The sequence below is a fragment of the Pelophylax lessonae genome, assembly GCF_965119305.1.
Source record: "Pelophylax lessonae genome assembly, chromosome: 1".
NCBI classification, from domain to species: domain Eukaryota; kingdom Metazoa; phylum Chordata; class Amphibia; order Anura; family Ranidae; genus Pelophylax; species Pelophylax lessonae.
Genome location: NC_138768.1, coordinates 201,953,762 through 201,971,601, shown reverse-complemented (window position 1 = coordinate 201,971,601; position 17,840 = coordinate 201,953,762). Strand labels below are relative to the sequence as shown.

General features: G+C 42.1%; 1 protein-coding gene across 2 annotated transcripts in view; it reads right to left on the bottom strand.

Annotated features, from left to right (window-relative positions):
• GRAMD2B (GRAM domain containing 2B) overlaps positions 1-17,840 on the bottom strand; it is a 309,850-nt gene that overhangs the window by 40,299 nt on the left and 251,711 nt on the right. For both annotated transcript variants that reach the window (XM_082272826.1, XM_082272825.1), the window contains 6 exons: positions 15,189-15,270; positions 8,910-8,979; positions 6,564-6,667; positions 5,790-5,885; positions 4,683-4,754; positions 1,665-1,742 (listed from right to left, as the gene is read on the bottom strand). In XM_082272826.1, the coding sequence (XP_082128952.1) occupies positions 1,665-1,742; positions 4,683-4,754; positions 5,790-5,885; positions 6,564-6,667; positions 8,910-8,979; positions 15,189-15,270 (502 nt within the window). The remainder of the gene's footprint in view (positions 1-1,664; positions 1,743-4,682; positions 4,755-5,789; positions 5,886-6,563; positions 6,668-8,909; positions 8,980-15,188; positions 15,271-17,840) is intronic.

Here is a 17,840-nt window from a genome sequence, read left to right as displayed (position 1 = left end):
CGTCTCCACCCGAGCCACCAAAGACTCCAAAACTGCTGTAAATGCATCCATACTCTGTGCACCGGCGGGTCCCGCGGCCCCCTCGAGGGAAACAGGTGGGGGTACTTGTGTGGCAGGGTCCATGATAATTCCAGATGCTACCCGGAAAAAATCAATTTGCCAAAAAAAACAAAACCACTTTTTTCCTTTTTTTTTTTTCAGACCCCCAGCGCCACAAAGCCCCTCAGTGTACCTGCTTAGGGACCCCTATAGAGCGAGAGAGAGAGAGATAGACCCCAGGGCTCACCACTTGATGCTCAGAGTTTCAACTGCAACTTGTCTCAGCACTGTCTAGAGCAGACGAAGTCTCTTGGCTGGCTTCCCGGGAAGAAAGGAGGCGGCTCCGCCCCTCTGTACGCCTTCCGGCGCCTCCCCTAGCTCCACGAGGTGTTTGAGTCACCTCAAAACATGGCCGCCCCCATGTTGGAGACACGAGGCTACGCCAAAATGGCGGCCTCGTGCGATCTACCAGACAATGGCGGCGGCCTGCACAGAATAGCGGCATGTCTGCAGAAGGATCTCAGCCTCACAACCCTTCACCCTCATGGTGGTCAGCGGTACCGTACCCTGGCGGGCCGTATGCGGTCCGTGGCCGTCGGGAGGCATCTGTTTAGCTGGAGGAATGATCTGGAATGCAGTATACATATATAGACATCGCCCTGTGGCTTCTGACAGGTAGGATACTTTATACTATCACAGTAAAGTTCTAGTACTGCCACTGACTTCATAATTTTAACATCTTTGCAATTAGATTGTCAGCTCCCAAACCAAGCCTCCTGGCTTTTTGTTCACAAAAATCACACTCAAACAGGGGGATCTGTGACATGTTATAGGATAGAGGGAAGACCCATCCTTACCATTACAGCGAGGGGCCCGCGTTCACCACAAGACCCGTCAGGGGGAAAGGGGGAACATACTACTCACCATACCGGAACCAGGTGGGCGCCAACTCCTGACAGTACCCCTCTCCACCGAGGTGGGAGGGCTGTCGACCAGTACGGACGCCGTGACTCATGGTCTTAGGCGTTTCGGCGAGACGTTTAACTCGCAGGGTCAGTCCCCGTCCAGTGGGACTATGTCGTGGCCGACCCAGCGCGGAGCTATGGCCTGCACGTGCTCGTAGGCTGAACTGGGGTGACCACTGGATCTCAACATCCAGCCCGTCGCACCGGTTCAGCTTTGCTTGTAGATCTCACAGGAACACTGGAGAAAAAAAGCTGTCTAAAAAATCTTTTCTAAGAAAAAAATCCTGCCAGGACCGAAGATCCCAGCAAGGTATCTAGGTCCTTACTCCTAAATAGACAGAAAAAAAAAAAACTGATTTGCTGTAGCAGAGAGAGAGAGAAAGAGAGAGAGGATATACCCTCTGGGACTGCCCCTAAGGTGTGGCCAGAGTGTTTTCTTTCCTGTCTAGTCCTACTCCTGTAGAGGGCAGCATAACCCGAGTGTGTTGAATCAACGAGGACTACGTCTGTCAATGAGCGACAGAGAAACATGGATATAAAAAAAAAAAAAAAAAACACACAGTACAGCTACCAATACATTGATATTTTTTACTTGATACAAGATCTTGTGCTGAATATCTAGCCTGATATTATTGTAACAACAGTTTGTGTTTCACTTACAAGTGGAAATGAGGTAGCATGTTCGGCTCTGTCAATGTGTTCTGCAGAAGGGTTAGGACTGTTTCCAACACTTGTGTTCTATAGGATGAAAAACAACTACGTCACAGAAAACAAAAAAAACAAAAAAAACAAAAAAAAAAACACAAAAATGACTGCAACATCAGACATTCATTATTTTATTTTGCTGGCACATTCTACAGAGCTTTACGGAGTAAATCAGTCCCTGCTTCTGAAGGAGCTTACAATAATGTTCTCAAACAATTGTACAAACAAACAATCTAGGGCAGTGGAACTCCACTTAAGGCCTCACTTTCCCCCTCCCCTCAATGTTGTATATTTTTCAGCTTCCTTCAGATTTGGATGCAAAATAATTAGTCTCCTATGTAGGTCACAAACAATTGTTGCATATTTTCCCAGCTGTCTGGTACAGTCACATTTGCTGGCCTGAATAACTGGGGTTGTGCACCACCTCTATGGTCAACTTGTTAAGCAGCCAAAGAAAGCGGCATTAAAAGGGGAAGTTCACCTAATGCACTTTTTTTGCTGGAAAAAAAAAAAAAAGTGCATTTATTACGTCTTGTCGCAGCAGACTGTAAAGCACTGCACCAGCGATCAGCAGATTGGTGATGCCATGCAGGTCTCTTCTAGATCTGTCAGTATCTGCTTGCACAGCTCCCATGTTAGGGTGCCTACACTCCAGCTCAGGCTCTCTCAACCTTTTCAACACAGAGGAACCCTTGAAATACATTTTTGGTCTCGGGAACCCCTGCTAAAAATTAAAAAGCTACATCTCATGACACAGTCAGTGGGAAGAATGCTCCTTGCTCTTATCATTGGGAAGAAATACCCCCTTACAGATAGCTAAAAGGAACAATGGGGTCATTGGAAACTCATGGCATAAATTACCCATTGCTCAAGGAACCCCTAGCAACCTCAGGAGGAACCCTGGTTGAGAAACCTTTCCAGATGGAGAAGCAACAGACACCTTTAGGCCCCTTTCACACTCATGGGCCGCGATTTTGCCGCGACTTTGCAGCGATTTTGAAAGCAATGGCTATGGCTGTGGCTCAAAACGCAATCAAATCGTGGCAAAGTAGTGCAGGGACTACTTTGAAGTCGGTGCGACTTCAAAACGCACTGATATGAATGGGGCTCATTGAAAATAATGGAAAACGACTTGTCATGCGATTTTGCGGTCCAAAATCGCGGGACAAGTCGCACTAGTGTGAAAGGGGCCTTAGAGAGCACGATTGTTCGTCTGGGGAAACTGTTTTGGATGTACTAGCGAATTGAAGACAAACTGCAGCGGATACTTTATAAAAACAGTTATAGCAACAGGTTTATCTATGGGCTAGATTGTCACAAAAATAAAGGAAAGCCTAAAAAGAAAAAAAATCATTGCAGCCACCACATCTAAGAACTAGTAGGCTGCAATATTATAAAAATGTTTGCGTTTAGGTTTAATACCGCTTTAGTCTTCTACTTCCATTTTGGATTTGGGAGGAAAAACTCCTGGCTAGAGCTCAAAGATAGTGGGTTGTTGCAAGTGAATTCATGACTAGTGTTGTAGCAATGAGTGCTATCCACCCAAACTAGGCCTACAGCAACAAGGTGGCATGTTCAACTAAAAGCATATTAGCCTGCAACTGCAAAAGGCAACTTAATGACACTAAGCTACATCCTTATGGCCAAAAATCCACACACCCCACTACCTAAATGGCCCTATAATCTATTTTACAAGAAATAGTTACTGAGTTTCTGTTTCCTTGTAATGTACTCAGTGAACTTTTTCTCCCTCACATTTGTTTGGAATGAGCAGTACATGGTAATTGTAGTCACGTGCACTGCTATGCACACTACAAATCTCAGTCCCTAGTCCATCTCACGAGTGAGCAAGAGTGGGCTACATGCCTAAATACACAGTGGGACCATGCAGAATGAATTTAGCCACCCACAAACAGTAAGGCTCCATTCACGCTTGGGATTTTGGGATCGCGCCCCTGCTCCTTTTTGAGCATCAAGCTTCACGTGACGCAATTTGCCACATGATAAATCGTGCGACAATCGTGGCAAAACCACATCACATTTTCTTTTTGAAAATTGAAAATAGCACCTGAACCTATGTTTTGTGTTTGTGGTGTGTTTTTAGATCACGGGCATAATCGCAGCAATTCAGCCCGAGATCCCAAAGCTCCAAGTGCAATTAGAGCAATTGAGAGGAGATGTAAGCATTAGAACGTGCTTTCAAATAAGACAAACTAAGTTTTTTCGATCAAATTTAGTCACTTTTAGTGACATACTAGAAGTCACAAAAACTGACGTAACCAAGTAGTGTCCCATTACAGATTTAAATATTAACCTCAGGTTTTCAGTCTGCCTGTTTTTGCCATGTTACAGCCCAGTTCAAACTGTGCAAAAAAAAAAAAACACATTTGAGCACAGCCTCAATTTTATTGCCTCTAAAAAGAGGTTAATCTTCTACAGATTTAGTGATGGGAGTATATATACACACAAGAAAATCAAATAAGTGCCAAACCATGTTCTCAAAAGAGATCTGAGAATAGAGACTTCCACTGTTGCCTGTGCATGGCCACACTCCCAAAGAGTGGTCCAAAACCAATCCAAAAAAGTTGATTCAAAGCACATTTAAAACATGTTTCTGCATTTCAAACAGAGGTCTTACTCATAGGGATATACCAACCCAAAAAAAAAAAAAAGACTTTATACAGCAAATTTACACCATAAAGCAGTTTCCTGCCTGCAGCACAAGAGCAAATGGAAACTTGAAATGGGGATAGTCTTGAGACTAAAATTCTCCCTATGGAAATCATTGACTACCATATTTGAACTGACAAAAAAAACATTTAACGATCGATTCAAAAAAATGCCTACAGATAAAGATACATTTAAATACAAATTTGCTGTTCAAGCAGTGATCGCCGGATTCACTGCTTTATAAAATATATTACTTGCTTTACAAGATGCAGTAAATACAGAGACAGTTGCCTGAATGCTTACATCAAGGTGGCTGCAGACAGACCTCAATAACTTGAAGGTGGAATCACGTGATAATAAGGACACAAATATGAACTGTATGAAGACAGAAAGGTTGTTATTCGTCAACAGGTTTTTAAGAGAAACACACATGTATAGCGTCTTATTTATATTTAATAGTGATGTCCCAGGCATGGAGTGGGACTGATCTGATAATCATATGAAGCCAGCAGGAAATAAGACTACATTCACATGGCCCTAACACAGCCGTAAAAATGTTACAGATTAGGTAACAAAAGTTTCTGCCTAAATAGATGTATTTAATGCTCAAAAAAAATTCTTTTTTTTCAGTGATATACAAGCACAAGCATTAGAAGGATTTTTATATTCAGTGTTAAGATTCTGATCAGGTTTATGCACCTGTGTGACTGCCTATTGAAAACAATGCAGCTGCATTCAGAGCCATAAAAAAGAAAAAAAAAAAACAACACTTGTACACTTTTTTTAAACTACTGTGTGAATAGAGCTTAAGTCTTCAAAGTAATGCAATGCGGAAAAAGCACATTTGCTTTGCTTCCCTGCATTGCATTCTAATTACACAGTGTCCATGGCATCTGCTGCGGATGTCAACATTATCTTGAGGGAGCCCAGAATCGAATTGGGTGTGAACATCCATACGATGAGATTCAGGTGCAGAGGAAAACAAAGGATTCTGCACCATATTGGTATGGCTGCGATTTTAGCCATACAACTTATATGGCTGAAATTGCACCGCGCAGACATTGCAGAGCGAATCACATGCCAAGCTGCAATTGCACCAGTGTGAACCTAGCCTAACTATTCTCACAGACACTGGGGTTGATTTACTAGAACTAGAGTGCAAAATCCGGTGCAGCTCTGCATAGAAACCAAAAAGCTTAATTGAACAAGCTGAAGTAAGAAGAGGATTGTCTACCATGCACAGCTGCACCAGATTTTGCAGTTTTAGTAAATCGACCCCACTGTCTATGTTTCAGTGTATAGTTTAATCACAACAGAGCTTTTTTGCTTGATGCTCCTTAGGAATAAAATGCCATCAAAAGAATCGAAAAGATCACATGCAGGACACCAAGATTTAAAAGATTTACTCACCCGATCGGTGACAGTAGCAATAACAAGGGCATTTGGCACAAGTAAGGCAGTTTTGGTTTTCTTTAACACAGTTACCGCGATTGATGGAATTACAATCTGCAAAAATAATTACATTATTTTTCTCAGTTTATAAAGCACCAGTAAGTTAAGAAATATACATAATGCAAATATAAAAAGGCAAATAAGGATTAAAAAAAAAAAAAAAAATCAAGATTTCAACATTTTTATCCAGCATAACAAATACTGCACATGTAAGAACACAGTTTTTCCAGACCACATGTGTGGAACTGTGTTCGGACCTATCAAAGACATTAAAGTAGACCTTTTAGCCCCTTTTCGGTGGCTCCATCCCCTCCCTCCAGCACCGTTATTGTGGCATGGACAGAGATGTGCCAAACACCCAGTAGCAACAAAGCTTTGGAACTGCCATATTTGCTCATGCTTGGCTTGCCCTGTCCATTGTCCAGGAAACCTGCATGTGCACAGATGTGCCCCAGGGCTCACTTAAGATCTAAAGCCCTATGGCACATCAACACACGCAGAGGCTAGGGAGAGGGGAGTGGAAGGAGTAGGGGTAGGAAGGGGGGGGTGGCGGATAAAACATTTTTGCCTGGGCCACTAAAATTCCGAAAGAGGGGGAGAGGAGGGAAAAAAAAAATGGGAGGAGCAAGAAGGGCAATAGGACACCTAGTTTTGGGTAAGGCAATATCGTCACACCTTCCTAGTAAATGCTCTACTAAAAAAAATCATACAAACCACAGATTTTCCACGAACCTTTGTGTCTTTCCCAAACACCTTTGAATGGAAACAAATCCAGTTTTCTGAAATGTACAGCTTTCCTTGGTATAAAATTTCTTTCTGTAATGCACACGTAAAACCTACAAATCAAAAAGCAAAAGTACAGTAAAATTTCAGATTTAAGATTATATGCTATAAAATTGCTAATATTTGTTCATGGCTTTCAGTGTCAGCTGCAACACAAGCTGCCCTATACTAAAGAAAGGAAGGACTTTGGTTTGTTGCATTTTGACAGTCCCTTTGAACCAAAGTAGGAAACGGCATGCTTTCTCCACCTCCTGTGCTGTATTCTAGTTTTGGGCAGGGATGTTACTAATGATTGAAGCAGCCACTGAAGAGGTCTCATTGGACAAAACAGGCATAGTATGGAGTTGGTGCCTGTTGACGTCACAAACTGCTGCAGAGATAGGAAGCAGCGTTTGTAAGGCTGGGTTCACGCGTTGTGAAATGAATGAGGTTAAAAATTCATCCAATTCGCATAACGTGTGAATGTGACCGGCTTTCAGTTCACACATGAGCAGTGCAGTTTTGGAAAGAATCCTGTTTTTTTGGGGTCTGGTTCAGGTGCAAATTCAGGTAAAAATTCACACCTAAAATCAGTGAACAGAAATGCACCGGACTGCAAAATGAAGCCTCATGTGTGTGAACTCAGCCTAAATGTATTGCTGGCTTTGTAGGTTTTTTTTTTGTGGTAAAAGAAAAAAAAAAAAACCTTTTACATACTACACTATAAGCTTATTTTCCTGTTCTCCATGTTGTGGCACAACACTGCTTTATATTGGTGGAAGTGGGTCTTCTTTGGAAGCAGACTGGGGGAGGGGAGTGAGTGTCACCTCGGTAAGAACAAAACTTACCATCGTGCGATGGGTGCTGTACGGATTTGGGTTATAGAAGTTATAGTGCAGCCTTCACTTAAATTGCTTCATCGGTTGATCAAATTCATATCAATGTGATAAGACAACCTTTATGAACTTTTGGATGGGCACTTTACTTATAGCGATTTGTGTTTGCCACTATTTGATGTGATTCAATCTTTCCAAGATGGTTTATTTTGGGTTGAGTTGCACACATTGTTTCTTTGTTAGAGTTATGTGCAACATCCATCTTGTTCGTAGGTGTTGCATTTGTCCCACTTATGTATCCCTGATTTATCATGATACACTAGGTCAGGGTTTCTCCTGAGGTTGCTAGGGGTTCCTTGAGTAATGGGCAATTTCTGCCTCTCAGATAAGTTTCCAATGACATCATTGTTCCTTTTAGCTATCTGTAAGGGGGCAATTCTTCCCAATGACTGTCACACTAATGTGTCATGAGTTGTAGATTTTAAATTTTTTGCAGGGGTTCCCCCGAGACCAGAATTTTTTTTCAAGGGTTCCTCTGTTGAAAAAGGTTGAGAAAGGCTGCACTAGGTACTTGCAGTGGGTATGTACAGTTTTACTAACTTGCCAAAGTGTCAAAACTCTGTCCAGGCAATAAGGTTGTGTATTTTCCTCGTTTTACAGCAAATCGAAACTAATGAACGAAAATTCTTAAGACAATTTGTACGAAAATTCTCGTATGAAAAAGGCTTTTTTGTTGTTTGTTTCTGATCATGCGAAGTCCTTTTCTGATTTTTCTTGTACAAAAGTCGTATGAAAATGGTACACATTAAAAACAAAAATCGTTCCTTTTTTCCCCATACGAGAAAAATTTTGGAGTTTGTCCCTTGGAGAATTTTCGTACGAAAACTGAATCAACTGAATCGTCTGTAGAATGTTCTGTACACACTACGAAAATTCTTTCGATGAAAATGTTCGCCCAATTTTCTTATTGTGTGTACCAGCCTTTAGGCCTTATGCACACTGGACGTTCTCAAAACGTCAGTAGAAAGCCGTTTTCAGCTTTTTTTGCAGTAGCGTTTTTCAGCGTTCAGCTTCTTTCAGCTGTAGCATTTTTTTAGCAGAACTATACTCCCACAAAAGCTTATGACTCAAAAACGTTGATAAATGCAGAAGAGCCGCATTTGGCATTTTTCAGCTTTCAGGTTTTATCAGAGTTAAGAGCGTTTTTACAGCTGAAAAACACCTCCTAGAACCCAGTCTTTTTTTTTTTTTGTTTTTTTTACAGCCAGAAACGCCCCTGCCAAAAACTGCTGATAACAGCCTGTGTGTGCGCATGGACACAGGATAACATGCCAGGGAGTTCACTGGCTGCAGTCAAAAACGTCTGATGCCAAAAACAGCTATAAAAACGTCCAGTGTGCTTGAGGCCTTAAGATCTAAAGTATCCACATTTTTTTTTTCAAGTTGCATGCAGGTAAGAATAAACTTGTGCTTTGCTTACTCTCTTTTAATAGCTCATCCTTTGGAACATCCTTGAACAGTTTGTGGAAATGTGCATTTGCTTTCATGAACTAAAAAAGGAAAATAAGAACAGTTAAGTATAGGATCTATATGCAGCTGCTTTTTATTATACAGCTAAAGTGATTTAACAATCATGTCCAGGGGGAAAACAAAACCTTTGCGATCTGACTAAAAGGCCGTACACACAGGCCGAATATCAGGAGGCATCAGCTAATTCAATAGAAACCAAACCTACCGACATATGGCCAGTCTGACAGAAGCCGGCCAGGACGATTTGCAGCAACGCAGGTTACATGTGTTGATACACTGCAATCGTTTTGAACAGCATCTCGTTTGTTTACTGTAAGTTTTGCATAATATTGGTCCCACTTATTTTTTCACAAGGAGGAACAGTCTGGGAGGATGTCAATTTATACTTTGCAATAAAGTTCACAAGCAATATTTGTATCATCTCTCAGAATATAAAGTGTGTGTGTAAATTTTATATCTACTTTTTATCTTTTAGATACAAAAAAGGTACTCGGCTTTCCAGTTTCGTTCATTTTAAATATGTACAAATCCAGTCAGAACAGGGAAAGGACACTAAAATCAACTCAGAGTGGAGTTTGTGAAGTATCACAAGCATACAATTTCCATCATACAGCAATAACGTTTTACCTCTTCCCTTAAGCTGAAAGCTAACCTTTGCTAACACAATGTACAACATGAAATTCAGACGGCATATCCATTATCCCAACCCAGTTGGCACTGAGAAACAACCTAGCAGTAATAAAAATTACAACCAGGTTTGTCTGCGTTTTACAAAAATTACAGTTAGACTAGAGTAACAAAAGAACAAAATCACCAAGACCAATACTATTGCCAAATACACTTTTAGGGCTCATGTAAAAAAAAAAAAAAAAAAAAAAAAAAAAAAAAAAAAAAGCCAAAAATGTGCAAGTTTTTTTCAATCTGAAATTAAAGCTCAAATGCCTGTAAAAGCAGTTTGAGCTGCACTGTGCATAAGCCCTTAACATATTCTACTTTTGTGTACAGTTCCATAAAGGCACTGTCAGTCTCATTTTCACTAGCGTCACCCTTTGAAGAGTGATCCACAGTAGATGGCTTTTCAGAGGGCATTTGACAGGCAGTGAGGAAACCTTATGTCACATCTTTGAAACCGGTTAACCCCTGAAAGTCCATGCTCCATTCACTTAACGGCTTACCAGTATTGCTCCCTGAACAAGACAGGGGTTATCATTTTTGCCTTGCCACTATACAAAGCATCATGGCCATAGGCTGTGCATACCCCTATGTGGCTGCCTTTGCAACTTGGGGGTGAGGAGTGCTAAAAAAGCAATGCAACCTCCCCCTTTACTGCTTCCAACTGCAAGTGTTAAAGCTGAAGTTTAGCCAACTTGCCTGTAATGAAAAAATGTCCCAGTTTGTGCAGTCAGCCAAATCCTGCTCAAAATATTCACTGCAGGGTTATTCTTCTTTGAACTTCTGGCACTGTATGGGATTATTAGCTTTGGGTCATCTGTGAAAATATCCCCAATGAGTCCCCAAACCAGAAGACTGTTTTTCCTGCTGTGAATATTTCCCCTGCATGACATGGGGCATCTTTTAAACAGACAGGTTAGCCAACTCAAGTGAGTTTTATAATGGTTACACTTCAGCTTTAAAACCATGTTCCTTCTATGCCTCATAGTAAAAGGTTTAAAACTGCCATTTAATTTTCCTGTAATCATTTATTCTCCTAAATATTTCCACGCAGAACTGTCTTGAGAAAGCCACACAATTTAGGAACCCATAAAACCATGATTTGGACTTGTAGCATTCTATGTAAACTGGATAAACGTGCATGTGTACAAGTCAAAATAGAATAAAAAAAAGTGCAGATCTGCTTGATTTCCAAACCAATTCAACCCTGTGGACACACTAAACTAGTTTGATGGTTTTATTTTTCAAATAAAGGCACAGTCAAAAGAATGTCAGTTGTAGCAACATACAGCACATTTAAGCAGAAGGCAAAGTTTTCCCCCACATTTTGGACAGAGTAAGGGAGGGTTATAACCCCTGTCAATTTTTTGCAATATTTGTCCCACTAGAGAGACTTCCCTTCACTTTTTGTCCCATAGCCATAACAGGAAGCACAAGGAAATCCCTCAAGAAATCCCTGGTTATCACCAGAACCAGTGTCCCCATTGGAAGATTCCCCTCTATTACTGTTCTGGGGACAGCCCACAATTTGGGATTTTCTTTTCTCCAGCGAGAACAGTAAGACAGGACAAATAGAGAGGGTGACTCTCCCTAAGAGTCGGTTCACACTAAGGTGACACGACTCTGTACTACGTCGGGGGCGACTTGTGCATTGCCATGCACCACAACTTCACATAATGGAAGTCTATGCAAGTCGCTCCGAGGTCGCCCCGAAGTAGTACAGGACCCTTTTTCCAAGTCGGAGCGACTTGTCGCTCCTATTAGAACGGGTGCTGTAGCGGTCAATGGACCGCGAGGGAGCGCGACTTGTCAGGCTGACAAGTCGCCTGACGAGTTGCGCTAGCGTGGACCGGGTCTTATAGAGGCACAGAATAAAAACCTGACAAAGGTTTTGCCTTTAGTTCTACTTTAACAAGTTATGCTTCCACAATCAAACTGCTATCCACAGCTGCATATATGCAGCGGCATTCATGTCAAATAAGGCCATATTTTTGGAATGTTTCAAAAAAAAAAAAAAATAAATAAATAAATAAAAAAGTGAAGAACAAATCATGCCCAACAAGTAGAACCAACTGAAGCATTTCCTGTACTGTGTAATCACACTGAAACTTTCAGATAGGTTTTAACTTTAGTGCTAAAGCTGGCCTTCTATATGAATTGAAATTTGGCAGGCTGCAGGGACTGGATGAATTTCAATCAATGTGTGGCCATTGAGATTGAAGAGATGTCTATCATTAGAATGACTTCTATTCAAACACCTTTTCGGATAAAGGCCACTTGATCAGTACTGCAGGCAATAGGTTGCAGTGTTGATCTTTGTATTGTGACAGCAGGGGGTTCCTGCTAGCAGAATACAATAGCTAAGCAGGGAGGGTTTCCCCATCCACTTCAAATATGTGAATAAATCTGTTCTTTTTTTAATCAGCCAGAAAATTTAACTATGTATGGCCCCCTATCAGCTAGGGTGCTCAGCAAATTAACAAATGCTTTAAAATGGGAAAATGCAACCCAATTTTCTTTTCTGTCCAATTGTAGATTCTCTCTTCAGGTGCATTGCAGTATTGCATGAGCAGTCTCAAACAAATGAGCATAGCGCAACCTTCTGTTATACAGCAGGTGTGTGTCTCCCAGCTGGGCTCCTGTCAGCCTCATCCACTTATTACTCAAAAAGGTTAATGCTGGGGTCCATACAGAATCCATAGAGTTGATTAAAAATATCCCATATACAGCAGAAAGCCAATGTGTCTTGGCTTACAAAAAAATCTTACTTATATTTTAACCACTTAAGCCCCGGAGGATTTGGCTGCTAAAAGACCAGGGGGTTTTTTGCGATTTTTTACTGCGTGACTTTGACGGACAATTGCGCGGTCGTGCGACGCTGTACCTAAACGAATTTCACGTCCTTTTTTTCCCACAAACAGAGCTTTCTTTTGGTGGTATTTGATCACCTGTGCGATTTTTTGATCATGCGCTATAAACAAAAAAATGCGTAATTTTTGCAAAAATAACAATATTTTTCACTTTTTTTTATATGAAATTCCCCCCCAAAAAAATGTAAAAATCAAAATTTTTTAACATTTTCGGCCAAATTGTTTTACGCTACATATGTTTGGTAAAAAAAAAAAAAAAAAAAAAAAAAAAAAAAAAAAAAAAAAAAAAAAAATCGCAAAAAGCGTATTTTGATTGGTTTGCGCAAAAGTTATCGCGTTTACTAACAAAGGGAAAGATTGTCATTTTTGGTGTTTTTTTTTTTTAAAAAGTAATGGCGGCGATCTGCGATTTTTTTTGCGGTACTGCGACATTGCGGCGGACAGATCGGACCCTTGACTGACATTTTTGACACTTTTGGGGGTACCAGTGACATTACTGCAGTAATCAGTGCTATATATATGCACTGTTACTGCAAAAATGACACTGGCAGGGAAGGGGTTAACTTTATTGGACAGGGAGGGGTTAAGTGTGTCCTAGGGGCGTCTTTCTAACTGTGCAGGGACATGGCTATTGGTGTAAAAGCAAAGATCAACGGTTCTACATAGTAGAACTGTCAGATCTTCATTTTTACACCAGGGAGAATGACGGGCGGCTTGTTTACATAAGCCGCTCCGCCTTTCTCCCTTCACAGGAGCGATCGTAGTGTGACCGGCGGACATCGAGTCCGCCGGACACACGCACTGACTTGTCTGTGAATGAGCCTCGGCGGGCGCGCGCCCGCCCGCAATAGGCTCGCAGACAGGCGAGTGACGTATCGATACGTCACTCTGCCTGGCCGGGGCTGACCGCCGCAGTATATAGTCGTGCAGCGGTCGGCAACCGGTTAAAGTGGAAGTTATGCCAAAACCAAAGCCTAAAAAAAAAAAAAAAAAAAAAAAAAAAAAAAAAAAAAAAAAAACTACCCCCATTCTTATCAACTACTCCAGAATAGGATAAGTATAGTTACATAGTTACTGAGGTTGAATAAAAAAAAAAACCACATCAGTCCATCCAGTTCAACCTATGATGTGTGTGTGTGTGCAGTTAACCGCACATTGTATACCCTTGTATGCTGGGGTCCTAAAGGTGCCCATCTAATAGTTTTTAGAAACCATTGATGCTCCCTGCCGATACCACTGCTTGTGGAAGAGAATTCCACATCCTTACTGCTCTGACAGTGAAGAACCCTTTACGTATTTTAAGGTTAAACTGTTTTTCCTCTAGTTTTAGTGAGTGGCCACGTGTCTTATTGTATTCCCTTTCTCTGAATAGTTTGTTCCTTATGCTAGGGTTGCCAGTACAGTATTTGTACATTGATATAATATCCCCCCTCAATCGTCTCTTCTCCAGAGAGAACAAGTTCAGTGCTTGTAGTCTCCTCATAGCCGATGTTCTCCATTCTAATTATATTTGTTGTCCTTCTCTGGACTCTCTCCAGTTCAAGAACATCCTTCCCGAGGACCGGTGCCCAGAACTGGACAGCATACTTCAGATGTGGCCGGACCACATCTTTCCCTTTATAAAGTCACTCTGTTCCGGTCATATGATCAGCTCCCAGCGGTGGCTTCAGTTTAAAAAAAAAAAAAAAAAAAAAGGACAGCTGACAATGAATGCCCCATAGTAAGCCTTTGGGTGACCTCACCGGATAGGCTCTGCAACTGTTGTCAGAGATCTCTTCTCTACACTGGAGCGATCATGTGACTGGACAGACTTCAGAATAGGCATTTTTTCCTTTTACAGAGTAGAGAGAAAAAGAAAAAAAATGGGGGTGGTAGCATTTGTATTATTGTCCCTTTTAAAGTTCTAAAGCTTTAATTTTTTTTTTCTTCAATAAAAAACAAACATGTCATATATACCTGCTGTATGTAATAGTTTTGCACAGAGCAGCCTGATCCTCTCTTCTCTGGTCCCCTGCCAGCACTCCTGGCTCCTTCCCCCTGATGAGTGCCCAATCTGAGTGCTCGAACCCGAGCCTTGCTGTCTGCATCTATTGACGCTCTGCTCATAGCTTTTGACTGACAGCAGCTTGAGCCAGTGGCTCCCGCTGCTCTAAACCAAGCCTGCTAGACAGGGGAAAAGAGCTGCTGCAGATGTGCACAGCGCTGGACCGAAATCAGGTTCAGGTGAGTATTTGAGAGGGGGGCACTAAACGTTTTACCATAATGCAGATGCTATTGAGGCACAAAAACACACACACACCTTACCTTTACAACCACTTTCATGCATAAAAGCAGTGGCTCTCATTTTTTCAAGTCAAGATTCATTCAGCAGCTTTCAATAAAAAAAAAAAAAAAAAACACTTGCTATATCATTTTTATATAGGTCTAAAGTCAGGAATGATTTCCAACTATAAAGTAATGGTGATGACCAGAACAGACACCGCTAAAGGGGAGCAGAGGATAAATCTTTAAGATGAAGATCAGCTTTACAACACAGCAGTATATATCTGACAGGAGAGGAACAGCAAACAAGATTAGAAGACAAACATTTGTTCTGGTCATATGACATTTCCATTCATTTTTCCATTGTGTCAACACATGTCCATTGCTGAGTGAGGGATCTCGCCCAGAACCAAGCAGAGTCTTACCTGATTCGAAGTAGATTTTTTCCGTTCAAGTTTCAGATCGTTCTTCATGTCGAGAGCTAACGAGGAATCATAAGTCTTTGACCTTTAACAGAGAAAACATTCACATCCTTAAGCCTATCAATATTTCATAAACAAGCTGATTGTACAGCCTATTACATACATAGATGAGTCCTTTTAAGAGCCATTTAGGAAACAGCTGGCCCAGAGGGGTTGGATCTGCAACATGGTATCACTTGATTTCTTTGCTTGAAATTGACAGTCATTTCCACAGGACACCTGCCTTTTTTGTAACAGTCTGATTTGTGGGCAGTGATTATGTAAACTAACTATTCCACTTGAGGAAAAAAAACAAAAAAAAAAAACAAAAAAAAAAACACCTTAAGAGACCCTGGATGGCTTCCAGCCGCAAATGGCTGGAAAAAAATAATTGTGCCGTGTTTGCCCCAAGAACCCAACAGTTAAGACACCTATGACCTCGACATGTGACAGGCGAGTAGAAAAGAACAAAGGACAAGTACACCAACCAGCCAATAGTGACAAATGGGTTAAAGGGTCATCTTACAGAGAAACTGGCCACAACAAGATCTTAAATTGTATTTTTACATTCCCTTTTTAAATTTTTTTTTTTTTTTTTTACAAAAAGGGAATCCAATCCAATTGTAACCGTACAAAAAGTTCCCCCCTACAAACATATGTACACTAGAGATCATAGCAGCCCTGAACAATAGAGTACAGCTGTGCAAAGAGGCAAGCATATACTACCTTTAGAGCAGTGCAGAATGTGCATGCAAGTGTGTTATGGTGCTTACTTCTGGAGAAAGCTGAAAAGACAGCTGTGCATGTTTGCGATCTGCAGATCCAAAAGGGTGTGCAATTTTTCACTTAACTAGATTGTGATCTGCAGCAAATGGAAGAAATTTCAGTTTGTTCAAAAGGGCTAAAATGGTTACTTAAAACTGTCTATATAATGAAGCTTTTAGCAAAAAAACAAACAATACATTCTGCCATGAGCTGCTATAAAAAAAAATAAAATAAAATAAAATATAGGGCACAAATTAGATTCTCTCCCTCCCCCCCCCCCCATGGACAGTTTAAAAACAACAAAAATATACAAATATACAACACACATTCAACTTAGCCCCCGTTCACACTGGGGCGACCTGTGAGGCAACCTGGTCGCCTCACAGGTCGCCGCAGGTCGCCTCCCATAGGGAAGCTGCGGACTCGTTCTGATAGGAGCGACACAAGTCGCTCCGACTCAGAAAAAGGGTCCGGAGCTTCTTTGGGGCGACCAGGAGGCGACCGCCATAGACTTCAATGTTACGAAGTCCGTGGTGGCCGCTCCGAGGTAGCGGCGCGCTGCTCGCACCGCGACCTCGGAGGTCGCGGTGCGAAGTAGCGTCGCCCCAGTGTGAATGGGGGCTTAGTGCCTGTTCACATACGAGCGACGCTACTTCGCGCCACGACCTCGGAGCGGCCGCCACGGACTTCATAACATTGAAGTCTATGGCGGTCGCCTCCTGGTCGCCCCAAAGAAGCTCCGGACCCTTTTTCTAAGTCGGAGCGACTTGTGTCGCTCCTATTAGAACGGGTCCGCAGCTTCCCTATGGGAGACGACCTACGGCGACCTGTGAGGCGACCAGGTCGCCCTAGTGTGAACCGGGACTTATGCTACAGTATTAGAAAAAAAACTCCATCCTGGGGATGTCAAATGCTTGCAATGCAATTAAAGTGACCTACTCAAAATCGATCATTTATCACAAATTGTGTAATTAACCACTTTGCTACCCAAAGCAATACTTAGAGCCCATTCACACAGGGGCGACACGACTTGCCGGGGCGACCTGTGAAGTCGCAGTGCACAGCGCGACATGAACGGACTTCATATCATTGAAGTCAATGCAAGTCGCCCCAAAGTAGTACAGGACCCTTTTTCTAAGTCGGAGCGACTTGTGTCGCTCCTATTAGAAAGGGTCCTGTGCTAATCAATGGCAGGTGACCCACCGCGACTTGTCAGGCGACCAAGTCGCCTGACAAGTCGCGCTAGTGTTAATGGGGACAACATGCTCATGTATTTCTGGTGAGTGGTGTTTATAAAACAGTGAATCCATGAAAGGCTCAGATCGCAGACATTATGTACAGATTCGATCAGATCGGTTCAGTACCTTGTAATGACCTATCACAGTGTTCAAAAATGTAAACACCTAATGTTCACAAAAGCCTAAGCCCCCGTTCACACTAAGGCGACCTGGTCGCCTCACAGGTCGCCTTCCATAGGGAAGCTGCGGACTCGTTCTAATAGGAGCGACACAAGTCGCTCCGACTTAGAAAAAGGGTCCGGAGCTTCTTTGGGGCGACCTGGAGGCGACCGCCATAGACTTCAATGTTATGAAGTCCGTGGCGGCCGCTCCGAGGTCGCGGTGCGAAGTAGCGTCGCTTGTATGTGAACGGGGCCTTACTTAATCTTCTCTCCAACGAATGAAAGACAGGAAGTGAGAATTTATAAAGATAAGTGAAAGAAGAGATTACCAGCAGATTGATGGTGAGGGTATGCAGGAGTGGGATATTTTTTCCCCTTCACATGCCTATTCTACACATCTCCTCAATGCAGTCTCTGACCTGTATTTTAACCCCTACTGTGTATGACCTGTA